The 25,286-nt window shown below is 34.5% G+C and overlaps 2 protein-coding genes and 1 pseudogene across 3 annotated transcripts; all 3 read right to left on the bottom strand.

Moving 5' to 3' along the window:
• Positions 1–2,307: 2,307 nt before the first annotated feature.
• LOC111886171 (oligopeptide transporter 5) lies at positions 2,308–6,165 on the bottom strand. The gene is made up of 7 exons (XM_023882401.3): positions 5,741–6,165; positions 5,212–5,651; positions 4,740–4,837; positions 4,090–4,662; positions 3,735–3,993; positions 3,382–3,564; positions 2,308–3,176 (listed from the first exon to the last, which is right to left on the bottom strand). Exons 1-7 carry the CDS (start codon positions 5,784–5,786, stop codon positions 2,559–2,561), a joined length of 2,217 nt encoding a protein of 738 aa, XP_023738169.1. The 5' UTR covers positions 5,787–6,165; the 3' UTR covers positions 2,308–2,558.
• A 1,526-nt stretch (positions 6,166–7,691) lies between these two features.
• LOC111886248 (oligopeptide transporter 5) lies at positions 7,692–12,657 on the bottom strand. 2 transcript variants are annotated; one of them, XM_023882488.3, is made up of 7 exons: positions 12,386–12,657; positions 11,653–12,089; positions 11,277–11,374; positions 9,920–10,492; positions 9,098–9,356; positions 8,682–8,864; positions 7,692–8,507 (listed from the first exon to the last, which is right to left on the bottom strand). In XM_023882488.3, the coding sequence occupies exons 1-7, from the start codon at positions 12,414–12,416 to the stop codon at positions 7,884–7,886; spliced, it is 2,205 nt and encodes a 734-aa protein (XP_023738256.1). In that variant the 5' UTR covers positions 12,417–12,657; the 3' UTR covers positions 7,692–7,883. The 2 variants fall into 2 exon arrangements, with proteins under 2 accessions (XP_023738256.1, XP_023738257.1); XM_023882489.3 differs by having other exon boundaries at positions 11,653–12,086; positions 12,386–12,656.
• A 3,775-nt stretch (positions 12,658–16,432) lies between these two features.
• On the bottom strand, positions 16,433–21,184 carry LOC111886201 (aquaporin PIP1-2-like; annotated as a pseudogene).
• Positions 21,185–25,286: the final 4,102 nt, after the last annotated feature.

Below are 25,286 nucleotides of genomic sequence, written 5' to 3'. Positions count from 1 at the left end.
ACTTTGACTTGACCGGAAATTGATGGTTGTCACAAAAACCAATCCTATTCTATATAAGCCACATATTATAAGTTAAAAAACCAGGGGGGCATGCCCCCTAGCCCCTTCATAGTTCTGCCCCTAAGGTGATGGTACATATCGACGACAGTGCAGATCAATGGAACCGACATTCAATGGTATAGATCGACAGATTTATAGTGCATATCTACTGAACACACATTCAATGGTGAAGATTGACAGAGTTGGAGCATAGATCGACGACGCTGAAGGTTCGTGGCGATGTTCGGAGACAATCGATGGTGCATATCAATGGCTTTAGAGTGCATATCGATGACATATGGAGGTTTCCGATGACGGTGGTCCGGTAGCCTACTGATTTAGAGTTTCTTCCTTTTATTTAAAGAATAAAAGGGAAGAGAGATAATAGATAAATTAGATTTGGTTTAGAAGGAGGGGAGAAGATGATGATGATGAATGTAAGTTATTTTAATTTCTTTATTTTATTGTTTAAATAAAAAATAAATTAATATGTGAATAACAATTTTTTTAAAAAGTAAGTAGATGAAGGCAATATAATCTTTTTATGTATGGTAGAGACCAAAGACGCAACAAAAATATATAATATAAACGGTTTGAGTTAAAAAAAAATTAAGGACCAAATACACAATCTATCCCGAACCACAATGACCATTAGTTTAATTTACTCTTATTTTATTATCTTGTGTACCCTCACAGTCAGACAAACCTCTAAAAAAACCTAACATATAATTCTTAAGAAAATACTATATTGTTTTTTAGTATATTAAAACTTTTATATTTTTTTTTGAAGGGATAATGACTTGATAGGGTAAGATACTTTTTGAAATGTACACAATTAGTCCTTATTCTTTTTTTGTAAAATAAACTCTTATACTTTATTAAGATGTACAAATTAGGTCATTTTCACCGGATTGTACAGGTTTTGCTGACGTGGAAGGGTTTATTTTACAAAAAAAAAAAAAAAGAATAAGGACTAAATGTGTACATTTCAAAAAGTATCTTACCCTATCAAGTCATTTTCCACAACGAGATTTTTCAAACTTTTATTCATCATGAAAAAGTGAGAGACCCCGATCTCCGGCGACTCCTTTGTGTGTTCCTACACATCATTGGTAGCAAGGAGGAACGATGACAAAAACGAATGGGAGGCAGGAGGAAGTAGAGACGGTAGTTGGCGGCGAGGAGCTGCTCTGGTAGCCCCTCGTCGATTATTTCTTCTTTTTCTGGCAACATATCTTAAAGATGGAGGCAAAGAGAGACATATCGGAGAAACACAACAGGTAAAGGGTGTTTGGCTGTTGTTGTTCGACCGGAAGGAAGAGAGACGAGAAACAGAAGCGTCGCCACCCTTTTCTTGTTGTTGGAGGATCACCCACCTCCGGTGACTAAGCTAATTAATTGCTATTTAGTGTCACTTGTGCTTCCACATCAGCAAAACCTGTAGAATCCGGTGAAAAGGACCTAATGTGTACATATTAATAAAGTATAAGAGTTTATTTTACAAAAAAAAAAAAAATAAGGACTAAATGTGTACAATTCAAAAAGTATCTTACCCTATCAAGTCATTTTTCCTAAAAGAAAATCCGTATGACCGGTATACCGGGTATAGCCGGTCACAAGGATTGCATTGTTACAAAAAATAAAGTATAATGGTTTATTTTACAAGAAAAAAAATAAGGACTAAATATGTACATTTCAAAAAATATATTATCCTATCAAGTCATTTTTTCTTTTTTGAAAGTCTTATTTAAAGCTTTTTAAACATAAAAAAATCAACCTATTTTCATCAAAGCATTAAAAAAATATTTCCTAAATTTTTTAATCTAATAGAGAGAAACCCTTGATAGCTCAAACCTTAAATTATCCAATTTTAAAAATATAAGTGTTATAACTTATACTCCTGGGATTTTTTTGGGCCGAGCGATTGCAAATCCCGGCTAATGAATGATGATGATCGCGCGAGAATGGGCGACCGGCGACAGACCGACAGTGGCAGCGGACAAGAGCGACGCATCTTCATACTCCTAGCAGCTACCAACTTCTTCTTTGCTATCCTTGCCTGTGCGTCTATCTCCTTAATATTTCGCTTGATTCATCTATCGCACTTGATATAGCTTTTCTTAATTCAAATAGTTCGATTGTTATCTTGGTATAACTTGTCTATTCCATTAAAAGTTGGTCAATGTATTGCACTTATGAGTAGTTTACACCTGGTATCTCTCAACCTTTCAACTTTATCGAACCAATAGTCCTTTATCATGAACTGGATTCAACTAACCAACGTGCTATGAAGATCTGATTCATGTTTATCTGTCTCACAAATGCAACTCAAACAAATCTTTGGGTGTCGAATCAAATCATGTTCAAATACATGATACATTTGTATATGAGTCATTTTCTACATACACAAACCCAACCCCTATTCGTTGCAATTCTACCTCAAATCGTATTAGTATAATTCCTAAAATTTCATAAAATTACAGTGTAACAACAATGGCTAACATCTTTCTTTCTTAGTTTCATTGGATTACAGGGCAACCTGGAACGTTGATACCAGGGACAGAAGGACAATTAGCCAATGGACAATGATCATCTACCTCCAAACCCCACCACTCTGGTCCATTAATATTCCTATTTTGTAACACCAAATAGCAAAGAATCGCCATGAATGCAACACCAGCATCAAGCCCAGCTGATAATATATAATTGTGCCTTGCCCACCAACTCTTGAACCTCTTATAAACAACAAAATTAAAGAACATCCCCACAGCAAACCACATATTATAGTTTACTGCTTTAGCTGGTGGCCCTGGACAGTTTATAAGGATAGGTATGTTCACAAGCCTCGGCCATTTCCACTCTGGAAACTTGCGAGAAAGGAACCAAAAGGGCACAGGTGCAAGAATTCCAAACAGAAAGAAGTAATTCATCTTTGAGTATAACCCTAGGTTCCCAAACATACGTTGTGGGCCCACCAATCCCCATATAATTGAGGCGTTGTAGAAAACATCATCTCCTGGGCATGTCCATGGGCTTCCCTTCGGTAGATTAATTGGGTCACAGATGTATTCCACTGTTGTTAGGAGCCACCATGATGTCGCAAAGTAGACTGACGATGCGATGATTGTACCTACCAACTTTTAGGAAAATGAATTCACAAATTAAAATAATTTTAGGATAAAATTTTGTGTGAAAAATCAAACTTGTCTTTTTAAAAGAGTCCTTGTAGAAGAATGGGAGACTCAAAGGTGATTGTAGGTTCAAGGTTTTGAACCTGAGACCTTAGATTCTCACCTTCTTACCAGTAGGACAAACATATTGAGACTGTACGGGTTTTTGTACCTGAACGATGAACATGGACTTGGGTGGGATTTTCATATAATGGCCTAGCTTAAAATCTTGGAGAAACGTTATGGCTTGCCACATGCTGTTGTCACCATAGGTTTTGAACACCACATTTGCTAGTGGCCTCCCCGGGTACATATACCCTATGATTAGCTCTGTGATCACATTTAGACCTACTCCCTATAAAAAAGAAATCCAAAAATTCACCAGCTATAACAAATGAAAAAAATATGGTAAACGCCACCAACAGGTCCCACAGACAACATAGGTGAGGTCTCAGGTTCACAGTGTTAAACCTGAGACCTCACTTATGGATTGTTACCTCCTTATTGCATAAAACGGATAATTACCTGGTTTGTGGTAGCGACAATAACACCAACGGGCAAGGTGAATATCGCAGCCAAACCAATTGCTAAGATAATTCCCCAGTAAGGAAGCTGTAATTGCCTCCCAAATCCTTCACAAGTAAGCAAAGCAAGTCCTATTACTAATACTAGAAGAGTGTGAAACCACCATTGTGGGACAGAATCATAGTTTCTCTTCATCAACCTTGTATGCACATCCCCAATACTCTTCCTCATTGACGCCTTCGTTTGTTCCAAAATTGTCCTTTATTTAACATAACAATATTTAAAGAAAAAAATTAATAACCTAACGGATTTCATATAAATCTTTATGCAAGATTAAATACTAAATAGTAAATACCTCCCATGGAAGAGAAGGACATGGGATACTGTGGCAGCTAGTGTAGCAAAGCTTAGACCATAAGCAAGTACAAACAAGATACTAAGGTTGACTTTTCCATATTCATCATATCCCGCTTGATTAAAGGAGAAAGATGTTTCGTTCAAAACTTTAGAGACATTGTACTTTGTTCCATCAGCATTGTATGTCTTGAAAGCATACATAGGAAATCGTCTAGCTTCATACCAGTTATTCCAATAAGCTACGGGAATTATTATGTAAAAAGTGATTACATAGCCAATTAGCATATTCACCATAGCGAATCCAGGGGTGGCTAATGGGCTTCCTAGGAAAGAAGCAACTGTGGCCCAATCAAGACCAAAAGCTCCGATTCCAAAACCTTTAAGACCAGAACCAATTTGTTGAGCTTTGAAGGAATCTTTCCATATCCAGCATACGAAAGAGAGGGCTGTGATGGATTGAAAGAGATAATTCGGAACCACGTAGTATGAAAAGCTACTTATAATCACAATCATGAAGAATTGCAGCCTTGAAAGTCCCCCCTTTGCCCTCTTCTCTTCCTCATGCAAAGCCCTTCAAAAAAAAAAATAGTTTACTTAATTCCAATTCCAAATCCAACATTAATATATTAATATGTACTACCCATTAACCTGAAGAGAGAGACTTGAACTAGAGTTGAAGGCCACCACATATATGGAGAGTCAACTAAAAATTTCCGGAAAAGACCAGCCCATCCGAATCCAAGAAGCTACTTATTCAATCAACAAAAAAAAAAATAAAGTCAGAATAGAATAACAATCAGAATTTAAGCACTTCAAAAAGAGTAGCCTTAGGTTCAAATCCCACAAACTTCAACTTTGGTTTGTGGTTCTAATAAAAAAAACTAAAGCAAATATGTATTATGTTATTTTGCAAAAAAATGTTATTCTTCTAAGTGACTGGAATAAGAGCACAATAACCACAAGGAGTCCAATCCATATTTGAATTGAAACTTTGACGTTGTGGTTGCTGAGACTCGAACCCTTGACCAGTGATAGGTGATATGTGTGTATTATGTTGAAAGTTTCTCTTTGTTGTATTTATTTTTGCAAGATTTTGGAAATAATATTCGTAAAAATTCACCTGAGTACTTTGGGTAAGCAACAAGGCTGCAAGAGGGTGGATTTCAGTGTGGTAAAAGGCTTTGACAATAGTGATAATCCCCACTGCATAAACCGAACTCGAACCCGCATTTGCTAATATAGTAATAAGAACATGCTCTTTTACGTTAAAAGGTCCCGGATTCAATGAAAATGACCATTTCGTCCCTGGAATTGTTATTCCTTTTGTGGGTAGACTTGCTGCCATTATTCTTCCAACAGGAAGAACCACGATTTGTGCTACAACCGAGGACACTGTTAGTTGATTCTGGCGATAACCAAAGAACTGGTTCAAGAAAGCAAGAACACCACAAGAAATGATGCCTAAAAACCATGTTCTGAAAGTTAAGCATGGAAGTGTTGGATCATCTGTTATAGGGACAGTGAGTCGAACTTGCTCAATTGGACAATCATTTACCTCTTCTGTAAATCAAAACATAATTATAATCATCATCAGAACCACACAAAGTTATATAAAAAAGTTAAGTAATATATTTGATATAAAACTTTACCAGATTCTGGACGTGGTTTTTGTTTATGATTTTCTTGAAGATCCATGTTTAGCTACCGAAACTTATTACATGTTTATGAAGCTTTTATAGACTTCATAGATTTCCTCACAATGTTGTGTTAGCCTTGACTTATATTTTGTTCACATGGATCAAGACACATACAAAAATGAGGTGACGGAAAACCCTTTGTTTCATTTCACCTGTCTTTTTGTTGATCTGAGAAGGACATTCACGTCTTTTATCAACAAATTAGAACATTCTTTTCGATGCAAAAAAAAAAAATTACAATTTTGTTCGCAGTTTGATGCACGTTAAATGCAGTATTACAAAACTTTTGTCCAACAAACAACAAACAAGTTAAGTATGAATAGAAATAATATTATGATAAACAATGGATGGATATGCGTTGCTTGCAAGTACTTGCAAAGGTGTGGCGTCAGAACTTCAGAAGCCTGACTTGGTTAATATATATCAAAGACAGGCATATAAAACAAGAGGCATGAAGATCAAGTCTTTGTCTTTAACTCTATGTGTACAAATTTCGTGGAACCGTTCAATTTCTTATCTCTTTAAGTCACTAATTACAAGGCAAGAGATATTTTCGTATACGTTTTTTTTTTAAATTAGTAAATGAAATAAAGGTTAGTGATATGATTAAATTGAACATTAACGAAAAAAGAATGATTTGTTAGGCAATTAAAGTGGGAAAATTTGGTATTAGTGAGATATCGTCAATTATTTAAGAACGAGAACGAGATATTGTTACGGCAACTGGCCAACTGCTGCCGGATTGATATAACAGGTGAACCAATCAGCGAGTGAACTCCAATATTTAAGGATTCGAATTGTCGCAAATAATGGTTTATTTGGAAATGGAATCTTTCATAATTTTGATTTTGGCCCTCATTTTCTTTAAATTCTTTTATGACATGTCACTGTCATAATTATAACGTAGGACACATAAATAGATATTTTATTATCTCAAGCCTAAATTGTTTCAAAAAATAATCAATTACTTAGGACACATTGCAAAATAGGTTTTGGTAATGCGGGTCTTCGTATAAAAGGTTTTTTTTGTATTTTGTATTTTGTTTTTTTTAATAATATCGGTCGTAACTTAAGACGTTTTAATTATATAAAACTGTTAAAATGGTTTTTGAAATTTCATATAAAAAAGCTAACATAAAATGTTTTACCGAGAAAAATAATTAGTTTTATAAAAATATGAACAGTTTCACAATACCTAGAGTGAATTTTGCAGTGTGGATTTTTCCTAAAAATATTGCAGTGATGAGTTCCATTGGGCAATATGATTTTTTTTTTTTACCGAAAGAGTATTGATTTAGATATTATAGTGTTTTTGTCATACACATATTATGCATTATATAGTTATACAATAAAATGTTCTAAAACACCGATTGTTATGAAAATTTATGTATTATATAGTTGTAAAATACAACAATACAACAATTTATGAAAAATTTTCTTAATAATTAATTTTTTAAAAATCCAAATTGACTTTGATTTGTATTTTTCTCTGTATACAAGACTAAGAGTTGCTATTTTATTCAACCGCTTAATTAATAGGTTGTCACCATAGATGCCATAAACCACAACTTGAGTGAAACAAAAAGCTTGCCATTTTTTCTTGTGAAGATAATAGGTTGACGAAAAGATTTTCTTTCCAATGGAATTTATCATTATTCATGAATGTCAAACTACAATTATTTACCTCCTCGTGTTAATCCGTGTTTTGTTTGCTTCTATTTCTGGCAACTAATGAAAGACGTTTTTTTTATTAAATATTTCCAGTCGTCAACTTATTTAATTTAACTGTTCATCGATAATTGTTTTGCTTTTTATTTCTATATTTCTTTAATACGTCAAACTATGTCATCGTACCTTAAACCAAAGTATCAAACAACAAAACACAAAACTAAAAGTGGTCCGATTTGAACTTTCAAACAACCATTTCGAATAATATCAAATTTGTCAAATACAAATTACATTTATTATCTATCTATCTATTCTATCTCAAAGAATGTCCATTTTTTGAAGCATCCTTGGAATAACTCTATACACTTTCTATGCTTTTACCAATGTGAACAAGATAACATGAAAGAGAGTGTTAAATGTTAATGCCTTAATGGACTTGAGGGCATCCCTCAACGTTAATACCAGGGGCAGTTGGGCAGCCAGCAAGAGGACAATGATCATCTATCTCCATACCCCACCATTTTGGTCCATTTATATCTCTAATTTGTAGCACAAAATAGCAAAGAATAGCCATGAATGCCACTCCTGCATCAAGCCCAGCTGATAAAATATAGTTATGCCTAGCCCACCACCCTTTAAACTTCTTGTACACCACAAAGTTGAAAAAAATCCCCACAGCAAACCACATGTTGTAGTTTACAGCTCTAGTTGGTGGCATGCCACCTGGACCCGATATAAGAATTGGCATGTTTATGAGTCTAATCCATTTTCTATTGGGAAACTTTCGAGAAAGAAACCAAACTGGAAATGGTGCGAGAATTCCTAACAGAAAGAAGTAGTTCATTTTGGAGTATAGCCCAAGATTTCCAAACATACGTTGAGGTCCCACTACGCCCCATATGATTGAGGCGTTGTAGAACACATCATCTCCCGGGCAGGTCCATGGGCTTCCTTCGGGCAGCATACTTGGGTCACAAATGTATTCGACTGTTGTCAATAGCCACCAAGAGGTTGCAAAGTAGACTGATGATGCGATTATTGTCCCCACCAACTTTATTATGCACCAAAAACAAGTATAAATTAGTTTTTTTTGGTGCTTGGATACATAATATACTTCGATAACATAAATTTAAAGATGGTATAGTTAGTTTATGAACATTTTAAAGTTTGTTTAGTATGTGAAAACGGTGCAACAACATACGTATTCAACTAGATTATGATTTACCTGGACAATGAACATGGACTTTGGTGGGATTTTCATATAATGTCCAAGCTTAAAATCTTGGAGGAACATGATGGCTTGTGACATGCTTATGTAGCCATAGGTTTTAAAGGCCACATTGGCTAGTGGTTTCCCCGGGTAGATATAACCAATAATCAGCTCTGTAATGACATTTAATCCCGGTTGCTGTAAGAAAAAATCACTCTTAGAATACAAAAAGAGATTAAGCAAAGATGCAAAAAACGGTATTCATGTAATCATTAACTTTTTAGGGGTATTTTAGATGATGGGGATGAAGAGGGCATTCTTGTCTTTTGTAGACAAAAGATCAAGAGCGAGTCCATGTCTCACTTTTTAAGTGTCCTATATGCCAAATGCTAACATGTATAGTCATGCTCAATACAACAAATGGGGCCTACCATATTGGTTGTAGCTGTGATAACTCCTATTGGTAGTGTGAAGAGCAAAGCCAGACCGATTCCTAGAAGAACCCCCCAGTAAGGGAGTTGCAGCTGTCTGCCAAAACCCTCACATGTTAGCAAAGCAAGTCCTATCACCAATACCAAAAGAGAGTAGAACCACCATTGTGGGACCGGGTCATAGTTTTTCTTCATCAGTCTAGTATGAACATCCCCAAACTTGTCTTTAAATGATGCTGTTGTTTGCTCCCAAATCGTTCTGCATATGACAAAACAAACACATTTAAATACATCAACCTTGTATGAGCCCATGTTTTATTTTAAACATCTCTCTACATGTTTGGTAAGGAGGTAAGAATCCATAAGTGAGAACTAAGTGTAAAGTGTGACATCGCTCTAAGACATTGTGATTTACCTTCCTCATGTTGGTCATGAGAACCAGGGCTTATGCCTTTTTTAGGACTAAATGCAAAAAATAGCATTGTACTTTTCTATATTTGTGTAATACAGATTCCTACTTTTATGTCTTTCTTTACAACATCATGGTGTCAATTATTTTCTATTAAGGCATTATACTTTGAAAATTCCACCTGATTATAACAATGTACTTTGAAATCCTTCTTATTATATCAATGAAAGTTGCTTTCTCTTTGGATGGCATTGTTATAGTTCGGCAAAATTCTTAACCTATAATGATGTAAAAGAAAGAAATGAAAGTAAGACGCTAGAATAAGCAACCAATGAAAGTACTTTGCTACTTTTTGAATTCAACCATTCTTTATACTTTGAAAAAATAAGGTTCTCAAAGAACTAATTGCATACCTTCCATGGAAGAGTGCGACATGAGAGAGTGTGGCAGCCAATGTGGCAAAATTTAGACCATAAGCAAACGTGAAAAAGATACTAAGATGGATTTGGCTATAATCGTTATATCCTTGTTTGTCAAATGAGAAGGTTGTGGAATTTAAAACTCTTGAAACGTTATATTTTCCTCCTTGTGCATCAAACACATGAGAAGAGTAAATCGGGAACCGCTTGGCTTCATACCAATTATTCCAATAAGCAATGGGAACCATTATGTATACAACTATTATATAACCGGCTAATATGTTTATGATGGCAAACCCGGGAGTGGCTAACGGACTTCCAAGAAAAGCAGACACAGTCGCCCAATCGAGTCCAATGGCTCCAACTCCAAGGCCACGAAGACCGGAACCAATTTGTTGAGCCTTGACAGAGTCTTTCCATATCCAACAAACGAATGAGATGGCAGTTATGGATTGGAATAGATAATTGGGAATGATGTAGTATGCGAAGCTTGATACGAGGACTATTAGGAAGAATTGTAGCCTTGTCATGCCTCTTTTTGGCCTCTTTTCTTCATCGTGCAATGCCCTGAAAAAAGAGAAACTTTTGTGAGAAATTGGTAAAGAAATACATCTACATAGTCAGGGTGAGTATGGTGCAGTTCGGTTTTGTTCGTATATGCCTAAAATTTGGGGGAAAACACTTTGTCCATTTTGTCTTCGATTTTGTTTTTTTGGGTTTCTGGTTTATTTGTTGCATAATATATAGCAAAATACTATATGGACTTGTTTTGAAGCCAAAATCCATGAAAACATTAAGAAATTTTATGTTAAACTTTGCAATATATGATAGTAGAAAGTATTCTAAAATTTATATCTAAATGCAAGAAACAACAATGTATTCTCATTGATTTGTTTATTATAGCTTCCTACTTTAAGATTTATTTTTGTTACAACATTTTGAGAACCCTACCCAACCCAATCATAAAGATCATGTAAATACAAAGAAATTTTCATTGTATAATTGGATAGATTTCAAAGTATAATGTCCTACAATTGGGTATATTTTCATAGATCATCTTAATGTGGAAAGTTTGAAAGTGCAATCTTGTAATAGCAAAAAAATGGATTGTAGAATGTTATAATACACAAATAAATAGAATATGTTTTTCTTTCTTGCATTTAGCCCAAATAATTAATCAAGTATGGAAAACTTATATACTTTATAAAACGATATCGTATTAAGATACCATTCAATTCGGTTTCTATTTCGAGTTTCAACCAAAAGCCAAACCATCTGTTTTCAAAACAGATAGGTTTTTCTTCGCATTCTTCTCTCTCTCACACACACACACAAAAACAAAAAGATGAACCTGAAGAGGGAGACTTGAACGAGATTGGCAGGCCACCACATATATGGAGAATCAACCAAAAACTTTCGGAAAAGACCAGCCCATCCATATCCAAGCATCTACAATCACCATCAAGCAAGAGAGATGAATCATTACTTCATGAAACTCAATCTGGTACCATATTGCAATACCCAAGCTCAAAAGCTATATAGGCTAGCCCAATAAATTCAACATCATTATAAAACTATGGTAAAAGTCATTTGCAGCCCACAACTTAATTAATACTTATAATAGTCTCATAACTCAAGACTTTTTATCCATGTGAAATGGGTTATTAAAGTTCAGGTGCAATATAAGCAAAGAGCAATGAAATTAGGAAAATAGAGAAGAATTGAACCTGGGTAGTTTGTGTAAGCAACATGGCTGCAATCGGGTTGAGCCTACGACGATAGAAAGCTTTGACTATAGTGATTATGGAGACTGCATAAACCGAATTCGAACCCGAATTTGCAAATATTGTAATGAGAACATGCTCCTTCAAGTTGAAGGGTCCAGGGTTGAGTGAAAACGACCATCTAAAAACACGAATTGGTTTTGTGGGTAGAGTTGCTGCCATTAACCTCCCAATCGGAAGCACAAGAATTTGAGCAGAAACTGATGATATGTATAGTGGGTTTTGACGATAACCAAAGAACTGGTTTAAGAAAGCAAGAACACTACATGATATGATCCCCAAAAACCATGTCCTAAATGTCAAGCAAGGTAATGTTGGATCATCTGTGATTGGAACTGTTAGTCTCACTTGCTCAATTGGAGAATCATTCACCTCTTCTGCTAAGTTTTCATCAGAACAATCAAATGCTATTAGTTACTTTATGCATATATTATTGTAGTAAAACAGTTGAAAGAGTAGAATCTTTATGCATACATATATTACTCATTAAAAGAACTTCATTTAGAAAAGAAAAAAGTAGGAGGAATCTTGTTAACCAACATTAACATTACTATCTTCTTGTAACGAAGAAAACGCACGAATAGGTGATTGTAGTTTAAAATGGAAACAGTGAAAATAATCAAACATGGAAATAAACAAAGTAAATCTTCAACATAACTTGAACATAATAGCTTACCAATATTCATATTGCTATCAAGATTCTCCATTATTGTGTAATCATCAACAACAATTAACACATACAGGAAGAAATTAAATAGGATGAATTTTCTTCTTTTATTGGAGGAGGTAGTAGCCAATGGTCCCAAAACGTGCACTTGCTTTATGGTCCTGTTTACTTATCCTATTGGTTTCTCCATTCTGGTGAGAAAAATATATATATATATATATCATGAAACAAGTAAGGTGATGAAGAAAGTTAGGAAAATATCAGTTTGATATAATGATGATCATTTGAATTGTAACCTCGCACTTGGTTATTGTACCTTATTATAATCTAATATTTAAGTGCATGTGGGTGTGGGTGTACCCATCTTCTGTTACAAAAGGCAGTATTATAACTATTTGCATTTTTTTTTGTTTGTTTTATGCACGAGATTAAAGTATTCCAGGTCTGCATTCAAATTATTGCTATTTAATTGGAACAAGTTGATAATTATACTGTCATGTGAAAGCAAGAAATTTGAAGCAGTATGGTTGCAATCAAACCATTAACGGATATCAATAATAGATTATATATCTTTTTTGGGAAAGAAAAAAAAAGGTTATTTTTTCGGTAATTCACATATTGTCATGTCTCAAAAGTAAGTCCGCATTACCCACAAGGAATCCGATAGACATTCAAATTTTGTAAATATATTATATATACCAATACCAATCAAACGATATTCAAACAAGAATTTGTTATTTAATTATATTTCTTATGATAGGGATCACCAAATTAAAATTCTTGAATATGCGGTGTGCTCATATGTTTATTCATGTGGATTTGTAACATCAATGTCGAATGTCGAGTTGGTGCTAGACAAACACATTAAAACCAAAACGAGAAGTCTAAGAACTAATTAATAGCCTTGTTTGGTGTTTGTTTTAAGGGAGGTGATATTTTATTTATGTTTTTATCTATTCATTTAAAAAAATGTTTTGATTTTTATATTCATCATCATGCTCAATAAAAATAAAGTGTATAAAAATCAAAACGTATTTTTTATTAAAATAAATAAAAACATCATTTAAAATATCATTTTTCCGTTTTTAATGAAATTACAAAATAGACCTAACGGTGTATCCATCTTTCACATTTTACTTTTCCATGCAAAGACACTAGTGTTTCAGTCACTGACGGCTAGTAGAAGCTCATCAGAATGAGACAACGGCAATGGTAAGTAGCAGATGTGATGTATGGCTTCAGATCTGAGTGATTGGAGGTAGTAATGGTGAGTTTGGTCAGTGGTACAAGGCATTGGTAAAAAGACGGCGACTCTGGCAGGTTGCGGTAGTAGGTGGCGGCACTAGGTGGTAGAGGTAGTGTTAGCTTTATCAGTTCTTGAATGTTCATGAGAGAGTTAGAAAGAGATAAAAGAGTTTGAAAGTGTTTTTGAAATTAAATATATGATCTAGCTTTTTATTTAATGATTGTAATGTTTGGAATGTATCTGAACAAAAAATACCCTTAATAAAAAAGATTCTTAAATGGTTTTTAACCTTGAGTGGTTCTCATTTGAACTTTCAACTATCATTTGTGTTTATTGTTTACAAATCTACAAACATGATATCAGCCATTAGAAATAGTCAATAATTATTACCACATTAAATTAAATAACAGAAAAGTTATTTAATAAAACTTTTTACTAACTAAAACAGTTACTTTACTAATTTATATTACTAGACGAGAAAATTATCCCATGTCATTGTTGGTTTTTAATAATTACAGTTGAAAATTATAAAAAAGTTGGTAAAATAAGATTACCAATTTGTACCAACCAAACATGTTGGTAGCCAAACAAGTTGGTACAAAATATACTTTGTATGATACTTATAGAAAAAAATTGCTCCAACTATAATTGATACGGTACATAATTTGAATAAAAATAAATTGATACCGTATCATATTCCATCCTAATAAATCACGTCAGCTTTTGCCAAATTTATTATAATATTTCACTCCTATAAAATTAATAAAATTTCTTTCATAAACTGATATCAGCCTAAATCATAGTATTTTCATCAACTTGAAAGATAACTAAAGCTAATGTGCAAGTGGATTAAAATTTTCTTTCCTAAATTCATATTCCACTCCTACAAAATTAATAAATTTTCTTTCATAAACTCATGTCCGCCTAAAACATATCATCATCAACTTGAAAGATAACTAAAGCTAATGTGCAAGTGGATTAAAAAATTTCTCTTATAAACTCATGTGATTGTGCACATGCTATTGTTTATATATATATATATATATATATATATATATATATATATATATATATATATATATATATATGTGTGTGTGTGTGTGTGTGTGTGTTCGTTTGGATGGATCGGTTTGATCCGATCCAATCAAGTAAATCCAAATTAATTTCGGTTTTCAAAACATGAATCTGAATTGTCCAAACTAAATTCAAATCCGATCCGATCCGATCTAATTACAATTCGGTTGGATCAGTTTTTATAATTCGGTTTTCAAAAACCAAAACATTTTAAAACGAAATATAATTAGAATATTACCCAACTTTACACAAGAAGCAAAAACAAATAATTTAGTTGTAATTTGAAATTTATATACAACTAATAAGAAGATATATTATAGTTAAATATTTTATAGATATAAATTTTTCGAAAGAAAATGCATATTAATGTTTTTTTTATCGGGTGAAACGTTTTGAACATTTTTGAAAAAATAAATTACAAAATTAATAAATAATTATAGATATATATTATAAATAGATAAATAATAAATGTTTATTCGAGTTTTTTGGACTATTCGGTTCTTATTTTATAAACCAAAATCAATCCGAAATCCAAAATAATAATTCGGTTTTGTTGAAAACCAATCCAAAAATCCGAATCTCCGAACCAAATTGTCCAATTGGATAATTCGGTTTTATCCAAATAGTGAACAGCCATATATATATATATATATATATATATATATATATATATATATAAGGGTTAGGTTATTTTGTTTTTACTTAGTATTGTGTGTGAGAATGCACAGATCTGGACCAATGGATGAAATTAATCTATGGATATGATTTGAGAGTGTATGATATTACAATGAGGTAACATGTACCATATAATCACACAATTTTTAGCAAAATGGTATTTTTGACAATTAACTACATTTATAAAAGGAAATTTTTGAATTTTTAGGGATGATTAATTCTCCTAATTTAAAAAAATCTGAATTTTTTAATTAATTCAATTTCAATTTTACCGATTTTATTCTATCAGAATATTTTTTGTTAGAATGATACTCTTTCAGAATTTTATTCTAATAGAATATTATTGAAGAAAAACAAAATTCTTGAACAAGATGTTGAAAAATAACAAACATTCTAATATATTCATATACATCCGAACTTAAATACAAATTTATACATAATTTTACAGACTAAAAGTCTTATACATTTTAAATATAGTTATAAATATTCTAAAAGAATATCAACAAAAATGAATAACATTCTTAAAAAATAACAACATTCTGCTAGAATACTCTCGTTCTCCATGTTTTCTTCTTGAATTCTTGAATTCTGAAAGAATATTGTTGTTTTTGGATGTTGAATCCTGAAATTCTGAAAGAATATTGTTGTTTTTCTTCATTCTTTGAGAATGAAGTATCACATATCTTTTTTTCATAAGTTACCTCATCATTCCTGCATCATCCTAACATACATTAAATTCCAACAGAATATCTGAATCATGAATATTTGAAAGAAACACATGTTCCTGCTTACATCACCACAAAAAATACACACCAACTTTTAGCTTTTGTTTTCTTCTTATTATCTACAAAACTCAGAAGTTTTTAGTTTTTTTATATAATTTTACTCAATTCAAATGGTTTAGAAAAACAAAACAACTAAAGCGTGGTTGAAAATTGGAATCGATTCAGATATTCTTGTTGAATTTAATGTATTTAGATATTATCTGATCAAATCTCAGATAATAGAATATTGTAATCAATAAAGAAAATAAGATACCTGATTGAGTTTTAAATTAACTTTTATTCTGTTTCAACATGTGTTTCCTTTTGATTGACAGTCAATGAATCACCAAAGAAGCAACATCCAGTTCCGGTGATGGGGATGGTGGCCAAATGAACTAAGAACACTGCAAACCCAATTGGAAGAGGAGCCAAAATCTACAATAAACACATTCAAATTCAATTCAAGATAAAAATCTCACCTTTTCTAAAGTGAATATCTGTATATAATTCAATAGTCAATGGAGTGAGTTGCATACAGGGACATGGAGTCTCTAGCGCTTCTTTTAGCATCAGTTGCAGAGAACACAGTGTAAACAAGCACGAAAGTGCCAACAATCTCACCACCAAGACCATCACCCTTGGTGTAACCATGGACAACGACATTAGCACCACCGCCTAACATCGTGTACTGCGCATCACCCTGAAACCCTTTCACAACTCCGGCACCACAGATCGCTCCAAGACACTACATCACCATGTAGAACACTGCCCTGGTCAACGACAGTTTTCTTGCTAATAGCAAACTGAATGTCACAATTGGATTAATATGCCCTCCTGTTTGAAGATGAAACGTAGTTTTTAGACGATTTGAAGAAGAAAGAAGATAAAATTAGGGTTCCGGTGGAAAGTGGAAACATACCTGAGATACCGGCGGTGCAGTAGACAAGAGCGAAGATCATACCACTGAAAGCCCACGCGATTCCTTGAATACCCACCGTGCCACATTTCGTCAGAGATTTGACCACACGCATTATAGTCAACATCGAGATGTAGAGGAACAAGAAGGTGGCGATGAACTCTGCGATATCGGCTCTGTAAAACGACCATGATGACAACTCGCCTGGCTCGAAAAATGGCGCCGGTGGTGGCTCCTTGTAGTGTTCATCCTCTTCTCTTCCGATCGCACAGCCCCTCCCCTCCAGATTTCTCTTTCTCGGCCGATATCAAAAAAGCGAACCAACGCAACACATCCTCACACAATGGACTTGGACGACTAGGGTTAGTTTAGGGCTTTTATGGTAACTGTTCCATTAATTAAGGAGTTTTCTATCTATATAAGAGAATTATTTTTGGTTTAATAAATGAAGGTGATGTAAAGTTACAAAATTACCCTTATATTATTTTTTTAATAATTTTATTATTCCTAAATTCCTATTGGTGCATTTATGCACACAATAGTTGCTAAAAACATTTGAACCTAACTCTCTCTCTCTATCTCTATCTCTATCTCTATCTCTCTATCTATCTATCTATCTAGTTATCTCTCTCTCTCTCTCTCTCTCTCTCTCTATATATATATATATATATATATATATATATATATATATATATACACACACACACACACGACCTCTGGCTACTACACTATGGACTAAAATGAAATAAAATAGTCAGAATATCTCTAAGAAAAATTATAATGTACCGGACTTGCTAGTTGAGAATAGTTTATGGACTAAATATGTGATTTTAATATTGGGAAGGGAGTATCCTCGTAAAGAAATTAATGTGGAGAGGTGGTCCCAAAGATTCTAAGTCAACTCAAGCTTTATAATTCCAACCTCACATAGAAGTTATGGTCTTTTTAATTTGTTATTAGGCAAATATCCGTAATGGCAGTATATTGTTAGTAGTTAAATTATCTAATTATGTTATTAAAAATAATCACTTTACGCATGATATAATCATGTGATTTAAATATCTAATTATATATATTATTAAAAATAATTGTATGATTGTTTATAACTTTAAATAATAATTTTATATTAAATTAAACACACATTAAAATCATATAAGTTCAACCGGTTCTAACATAGACTGAGTACAAAAAAAAAAGAAAAAAAAACATAAATATAACTTTTAATGTACGGTTAGAATACGCGTTAGAAGGCTTTCGCCACAAGGTACGGTTTCGTTTTCATTCACTGGACTCCACTGACTAGGGTTGTCAAAGGTTTCGTTCACTGAACTGGATTTCTACAGATTCTTTTAGCAAGACGAGGCTTTTGCTTACATAGATCTAATCAAGTGGAATATTAAGAGTTCCGACGGACAACCGCTTTTTCAAATCTCTATAGACGTGGAAGGATAGGGTGAAATGTATTGAATTCCCTAAATAGACGAGACCTGTAAGCTACTGGGTCAATTCTATTGAGAATCTCATATGGTCCTAAGTACCTTGGATTTAGCATCTCATGCATCTGAAACACATGATGCCCTTCTAGGGTGAGATCCCCTTTTGACGTGATCATCATCCTGGAGTTCCAAAAGTTTTTCTCTTATGGAAGGCGTAGCTTTCTTGGTTGGTTCTAGAAGTGACGAGGTCATTTTTGGATTCGTACATTCTGTCGGGCAGTTTCCTCGAATGGTTTCTGGATCGGCAAATATGTTGTCTGATATTTGGCAACTAACTAGTTGTGTGGCACCTACCTTAGTCCAGTGCAGAGAGGCTATGGGCTTGCGACCAATGAAGGTTTTCGAACGGAGCAACTCCAAATGCCAGTATGGTAAAGGACTTGACTAGTTGGCAATTTGGTATCCCAAGCTTTACCAAGATCAATCAAATGCATTTTCCGCACAATCCCTAATGGTTGAGTCGTCATATTATTTTGTCTATCGTTTCATGGATGGTAGGCTATGCTCATGACTAACCTAGCCCTCAGGGATTTTCTGAAGTGGCTGCCAAATTCGGATGGTGATTCTATTATCTCGAATAGAGATAACAGACATTTGAACATCGAATAGTCTAACTAATCTCTCGGACACGCGTTTCCTTATCTTTTCTATTGTGTCCCTTTTCTTCAATTTGCAAGGAGCGTGCGGATTTAATCCGTCAACGGTCACTCAAAATGATATCGTGTCCGTCGGTTGCCTTGGGAAGCTTGACTATGAAGTCCAACGCATTCTGTTGCCTCTGATTGGCAGAATACCCACTCGTAGACTTGTCAACTTCGCCCTAATGTCCATGATAGGATTCATACCTGGTCCATCTATCATTACTTCGTGTATACAATTCGTCTATAATTAAGATTAGTAAGACGGTCAGATGTGCGACTCTGCCCCAGGTCCACAACCAAACAAGGAATGAGATATAGGGCGGAAGACACACATACTAAATCTGCATAATCTTAATTTTATACCACCCTCACGTATACAGTTATTAGTGATAGGTGGGTTGTATTCGTTCTTAGCCTCGGTGCTTGAACTTGATCTGCTGGACGAGTGGTAGTTCGGGAAGGTCTGCTGAATATACGGTGGTAAGGTTTCGAAGGACATGGTACTCCTTGCATGAGTACTTCGAGGTTTGGTATATGAGTGAGATGACTCTGAGGTCTAACTCGGGTTGATGTTACGAATGACGAGGGCTTCGTGAACTTGACGGTCAAGGCAAAGGAAACATATGAACTTAGTATGGTGAGGACCACGCTAACCCATGACGAATGATGATAACGAAATCTTTTACCGAAACAAAGGTTAGGCCGATTTAAACGAAACATTTACTATACGATGGTGTATCCTGGGTGTGCTCGACAATGTACTCGATGTAAATGCTCTAGTGCTTTCTGTTTTCACCTTGATGCTACCACTGCCATAAATCGTACCACGATGAGCGAGTACTAGTAGTGCAGTGTTTTGATAACTAGTGTTGATACTCTATATTATGATCCTTCTCGGTACCTCAATGATCGCCCTGCATATACAAGTTATGTATAATTAAGATGAATAAGACGGTCGACTGAGTGGCTCTGCCCTAAATCCACAACCAAACAAGGAATAGGAGGTAGGGTAGAATCACTCACTCTATGTCTGCCAAATCTTAGTTATGCACAACCCTGATGTACATACTAAGCCATCATAGCTTCGAACGGATCCTTAGTTCTCTTATGAATGTTGTGACTTTTTCATGTGAGTGAGTTATTATAATTACTTTTAAAGTTTTCCCTAAGTTTTAATCTTATATAATTATAAATTAAGTTTTAAATCAACTTACTTCAAAGACGTACAAAAATCTTGAAAGCGGGATTCATCGCTCCCCCTTTATGTATTGTTGTTAGTTTCCTCCATCTCCTCCGTCACCTCTCTCTATTGGGCAGTCTCTCTTGGCATGCCCCATTTCACCACATGCATGGCATACCTGAACTATACTCGCATCGGTGGTTAAAGTGATGTGCCGTGTCGGATTTCCACAGAAGCGAACTCCTTCATCATTTATCTACGTTGGACATTCCTTCCTGAAGTGTCCATATCCACCGCACTTGAAACAAACATGTTTTACTAGGGAGATTGGTTGTGTCGGCGCCCTGCAAAAATGGACAGTGTGCCCCTTTTAGTTACAACTCGTACACTGCATCTCTTAGCAAGCTCCGTTGTGGTGGTAAGTACATCTATCACACTTTGGGAGATTTCCAACATATCGTTTGACGAGGGTTGTAGTGGTAGATGAAGTACCAGATGTTGTGACTGCTATTGTAACCGTAGGGGTAGTCACGGGCTGTCGTCTCTTGTTAGAACCTTGAGCCGGCCTTTTTGCCTTCCCAGAACTTTCGCTTGTTGTTCTTAGGTTTTGTGGTCTGGGGTGTCCTTGTCAACTGACACTTGCTGGTTCCTTTGATTGTTACTACGATTAGCATCACTGGCCCCATTGGCGTCATTAGCATTGACATGTTCCATGACGGCTGTCACAGCAGCTGTGACCACAGCCTGAAAAGTAGCGGAGTCTATCTGTAGAATTGGTGCCTTTCTTGTTGGTTGGTTTCTTCCTGGTGAAGACATGATTCTGTTGCACGACGAAGAATGATCTCATGAGTAATGTTGGTCATCACTAGTTGCACTCCAAAATTTAAAATATACTAACTAGTTTCACGCTTTTCTAGACTATTCTTAATGTTTCCGACACTATTCCTGAGATGTGCCCATGATAGTGGATAGAAGTAGGTTTTGCACGTGTGATATTGAAACTAAGTTATCCACGGTCTGAGTGTTATCTGGTTCTGACTTTCATAGGGTTCTGGGAACAATTCATAAAGGGAGTCTATCTAAAATAAACTCTATGAATCAGAAGTGGCTATCCTCGAATGAATTTCTGCGAACTGAATAATTGATACTAGCTGCATGGAAAGAAATAATTCTAACACATAGTGTGAGTAGTGTAAACACTAGCTCACGAAGTCAAGTAAGGTAATTATTTATTAGTGTGACGGGTAAGACATTTTAGTTTCTCTGGTTGATCACTTCTTAGGAATCTCTCCTTGTTTCTCCTTGTCTCCTCTACTGACCGATATGATGGAGTGGTTACACCTATCTGGGTTTGTCGTGCGAGAATGAAAGAGTCTAAAGAATCTATGAGATTTAAAGGTAACATTATGGGGCGATCCTTACCGGGTCCTCCTATAATTGCGCAATGTATACCAATTGTATATAATTTAAGATTAAATAGATCTTCGAATAAGTGATCTTACTCCAAAACCCCAACCAAACAAGGAACATGTAGTGAAGCACATATCACAAATTCTAAGTCTATAAAATCTCAATTATATAAAACCTTGGAAGTATACACTCCGAAATCATAGACCTACCAGAAGGGTCTTTTAAGTTCTCACATAAGTTATTTATAGTGCCTAAAATACTCATATAGTATTTTAATATAATGAACTTCGTATGTTTTAAACTTGTCGTTCGTTTTATAGTATCATAAAATACTCTCATAGTATTCTAACTTTTTGTTCTGATCTAGAAATCCCTTGAATAAAGCTAGGTAAGTTTTAAGACTGTTGCAACACCAAATCACTCCCAAACACATGTTGGTCATATCTCATATGAATATAGTTGATGAGGCTATATTGATCCCATATATGATTACATAACTGTCCAGGTTTGACCTCAGTGTTCAGCCTTTAAATACTTCTGTTCTGTTCTTCTTATGATACATGTTCTTATATGTATATATGTATAAGCATGTATGTATACTTTTATAAAGTATCGTTATATTCTTAAAATATATTATTATTCAGAGCACTTAGGCCCCATTGTATTTATATTTGTATATCTTTTATCGGTTGATATACTTAGTTCACTATAAACAATGCTCTGATATCAGTCTGTCACACCCCGAACCGAAACGATAGAAACATTCGGGGCGGAGGACGTCATGTTTAGTATCACAACACACGTATCATAGCAATCATCGTAACAAACAACCATTGTATTAATAATAAAGTGTTTACAAGTAGTGATTTACAAAAGATTGATCCAAAAGTAAATAACAAAATAAGACATGAAGCTACTATACTTCATCTTCCGAATCCCAGTGCGCGTACCTGTCTACTAGTTTCCTGAGAATACAAGTTATTTTGAAAGAATAGATCAACGTTTAAGCTGGTGAGTTCATAAGTATTTTAATGATGTAAAGTAAGATGAAAGGTCTTTTAGAAAAGTTCGCATGTTCCTCCAGAAGATCCTGTATCTTTTGATATGATGAAAGTTAAGTAAAATAGCTCTACAATCCTTTCTATTAGTGCTAAATGGATACAAGTTATATAAAACCCAGAGTAAACAAATAATCAGTTGTGTGAATCTGCCCTAATCCCACAACCAAACAAGGAACAGGAAGTAAGGTGGAAGTCACACATCCCATTGTTTGTTAGATCTTCGTTATATATAACCCTGGCGAATTCATTTGGTACTCACGGAGTTAACTTTAATAGTTCCTTTATATTTGAAGAAAACATTCTTTAAGAATAAATCTTATTTCTTTTAGTAAAAATGGTAACCACAATAGTTCCTTCTATAATCACTTAGTTTACACTAGTTATGTATAATTTAATATCGAACGGATAGTTAATTGTGTGAATATGTCCTAAGCCCACAACCAAACAAGGAACAGGAAGTAAGGCGGAAATCACACATCCAACTACCTATCGTATATTAATGATATATAACCCTTATGTATAAACTATGGTATTATAGAACTAACCACTTAAGGTCCTTTACGTTATACTGGTTTAATTGAATGGATTAAACCTTTTACTGATAAGTTTCTAGTTTAGTTTACTCAATGTTCTATTGTTTGGACGACTACTAGAAGTAATGACATCCTGTACTCTTAACGCCTCAGTCGATACTGTTGCGAGTTTTGTATATATTTGTGTGTTTTATTTATTATTGTCTAGTACTTTACCAATGTACCCTTTATAAATAATTCCAGCTTGATATATTGTTATCACCTCATGTTTGCTAACCCTAGCACGTTGTATTTGTACCTTTGTTAATGCAATCCTGGTAAGATATGCTATGATGTGATATCACCTCGTGCTTGCTAACCCTGGTGCGTTGTAATCGTACCTTTGTTAGTGCAAACCCGGTAAGATATGTTATTATGTTTTATCACCTCGTGCTTGCTAACCATGGTACGTTGTAATCGTACCTTTGTTAGTGCAAACCTGGTAAGATATGTTATTATGTTTTATCACCTCGTGCTTGCTAACCCTGGTACGTTATAATCGTACCTTTGTTAGTGCAAACCCGGTAAGATATGTTATTATGTTTTATCACCTCGTGCTTGCTAACCCTAGTACGTTGTGATCGTACCTTTGTTAGTGTAAACCCGGTAAGATATGTTATTACCTTAATTTGTTATAAACAATGAGTTAAGGTTACGATGTCTTCCTAGAATACTAGGAATATCGTATAAGTGTGTAATTTATGATTTGTTCTTCTGTTATTGTTATAGTGTGTTCCTCCCTGAACTAGTTATAGTATGCTCTTCTCTGTACTAGTTATAGTATGCTCCTCTCTGTACTAGTTATAGTATGCTCCTCTCTGTACTAGTTATAGTATGAACTGAACCCCTAAACTATACCTATTATAGTTTACTAGCATGTTTACATCAACTATTACTGACTTATAGAAAAGACTTGTTTATTTACTTAGTTATGATTGTATTTCAAAAGAGTTTTATAAACAACAAGGTAACATAACTTTTAAAGAGTTTTTAAAATGATTTGATAACTTATAAAAGCATAAGAAATCTTTTAATGTGATGTTTATCAAAAATAACATTTACACAATTGACATTGTGTTCAACTTGTATTCCCCCCCCCCCCCCCCCTTAAAAGCATTTAAAACAATTAAAAGGTTGATTATAGGGGTATGAACTCACCTTATGTGGGTGATTCAACTATAGATTCATGTAAGGATGAGAAGTTTCCACGAATGTATTCCCGAGACACAAATGAGTCATAAATGACATATAATGGCATATATGCATGTAATTAGTGTTTAAAAGCAACTAACATGCAATGAAACACCTATAGGGACTAGGAAACACTTGGACTAAGTGTTAGAATCACATATGATTGATCAAAGGGGGTTTTAAGGCCATAATATGGAGTGTATGGCCATGGAGTGTACGACCGTACAGTCATGGTAAAACATGCATAAGAGGGTGTTTGAACCATGGGGATGCTAGTGGGTCTATTTCTCAACAAGAATATGAACTAAGTTCTCATTTTGGAGGGCCTTTTGGAGTGTTTTGAGGTGTGTACGACCATGCAAGGGTGTACGGCGGTACACTCCTTTTGTTCTTGCAAAATGGTCATTTCTAGGGTGTTTAAACAAAAGTCCCTAACGTATACTAAGCATATGGAAAGGATACTTACGATTTAGAAGCTTGAGGAAGGTTCACAGCCACCAAGAACAAGTGTGTGTTCTTGGTGAAATGGATGAAGATTTGAAGATCTATCATAAAAGAGATGTTTTCATGGCTGAATCATGAGATGGATACAAGACTAGGAAGGATATCAAGAAGGATGGACGAATCACTTACCACTTTTGAAGATCAAGATGAAAGGCTTGATGATAGTTTAGAGAGAAACTG

The sequence above is a fragment of the Lactuca sativa genome, chromosome 4 (genome assembly GCF_002870075.4).
Source record: "Lactuca sativa cultivar Salinas chromosome 4, Lsat_Salinas_v11, whole genome shotgun sequence".
NCBI classification, from domain to species: domain Eukaryota; kingdom Viridiplantae; phylum Streptophyta; class Magnoliopsida; order Asterales; family Asteraceae; genus Lactuca; species Lactuca sativa.
This window is presented reverse-complemented; position numbering and strand designations above follow the sequence as displayed.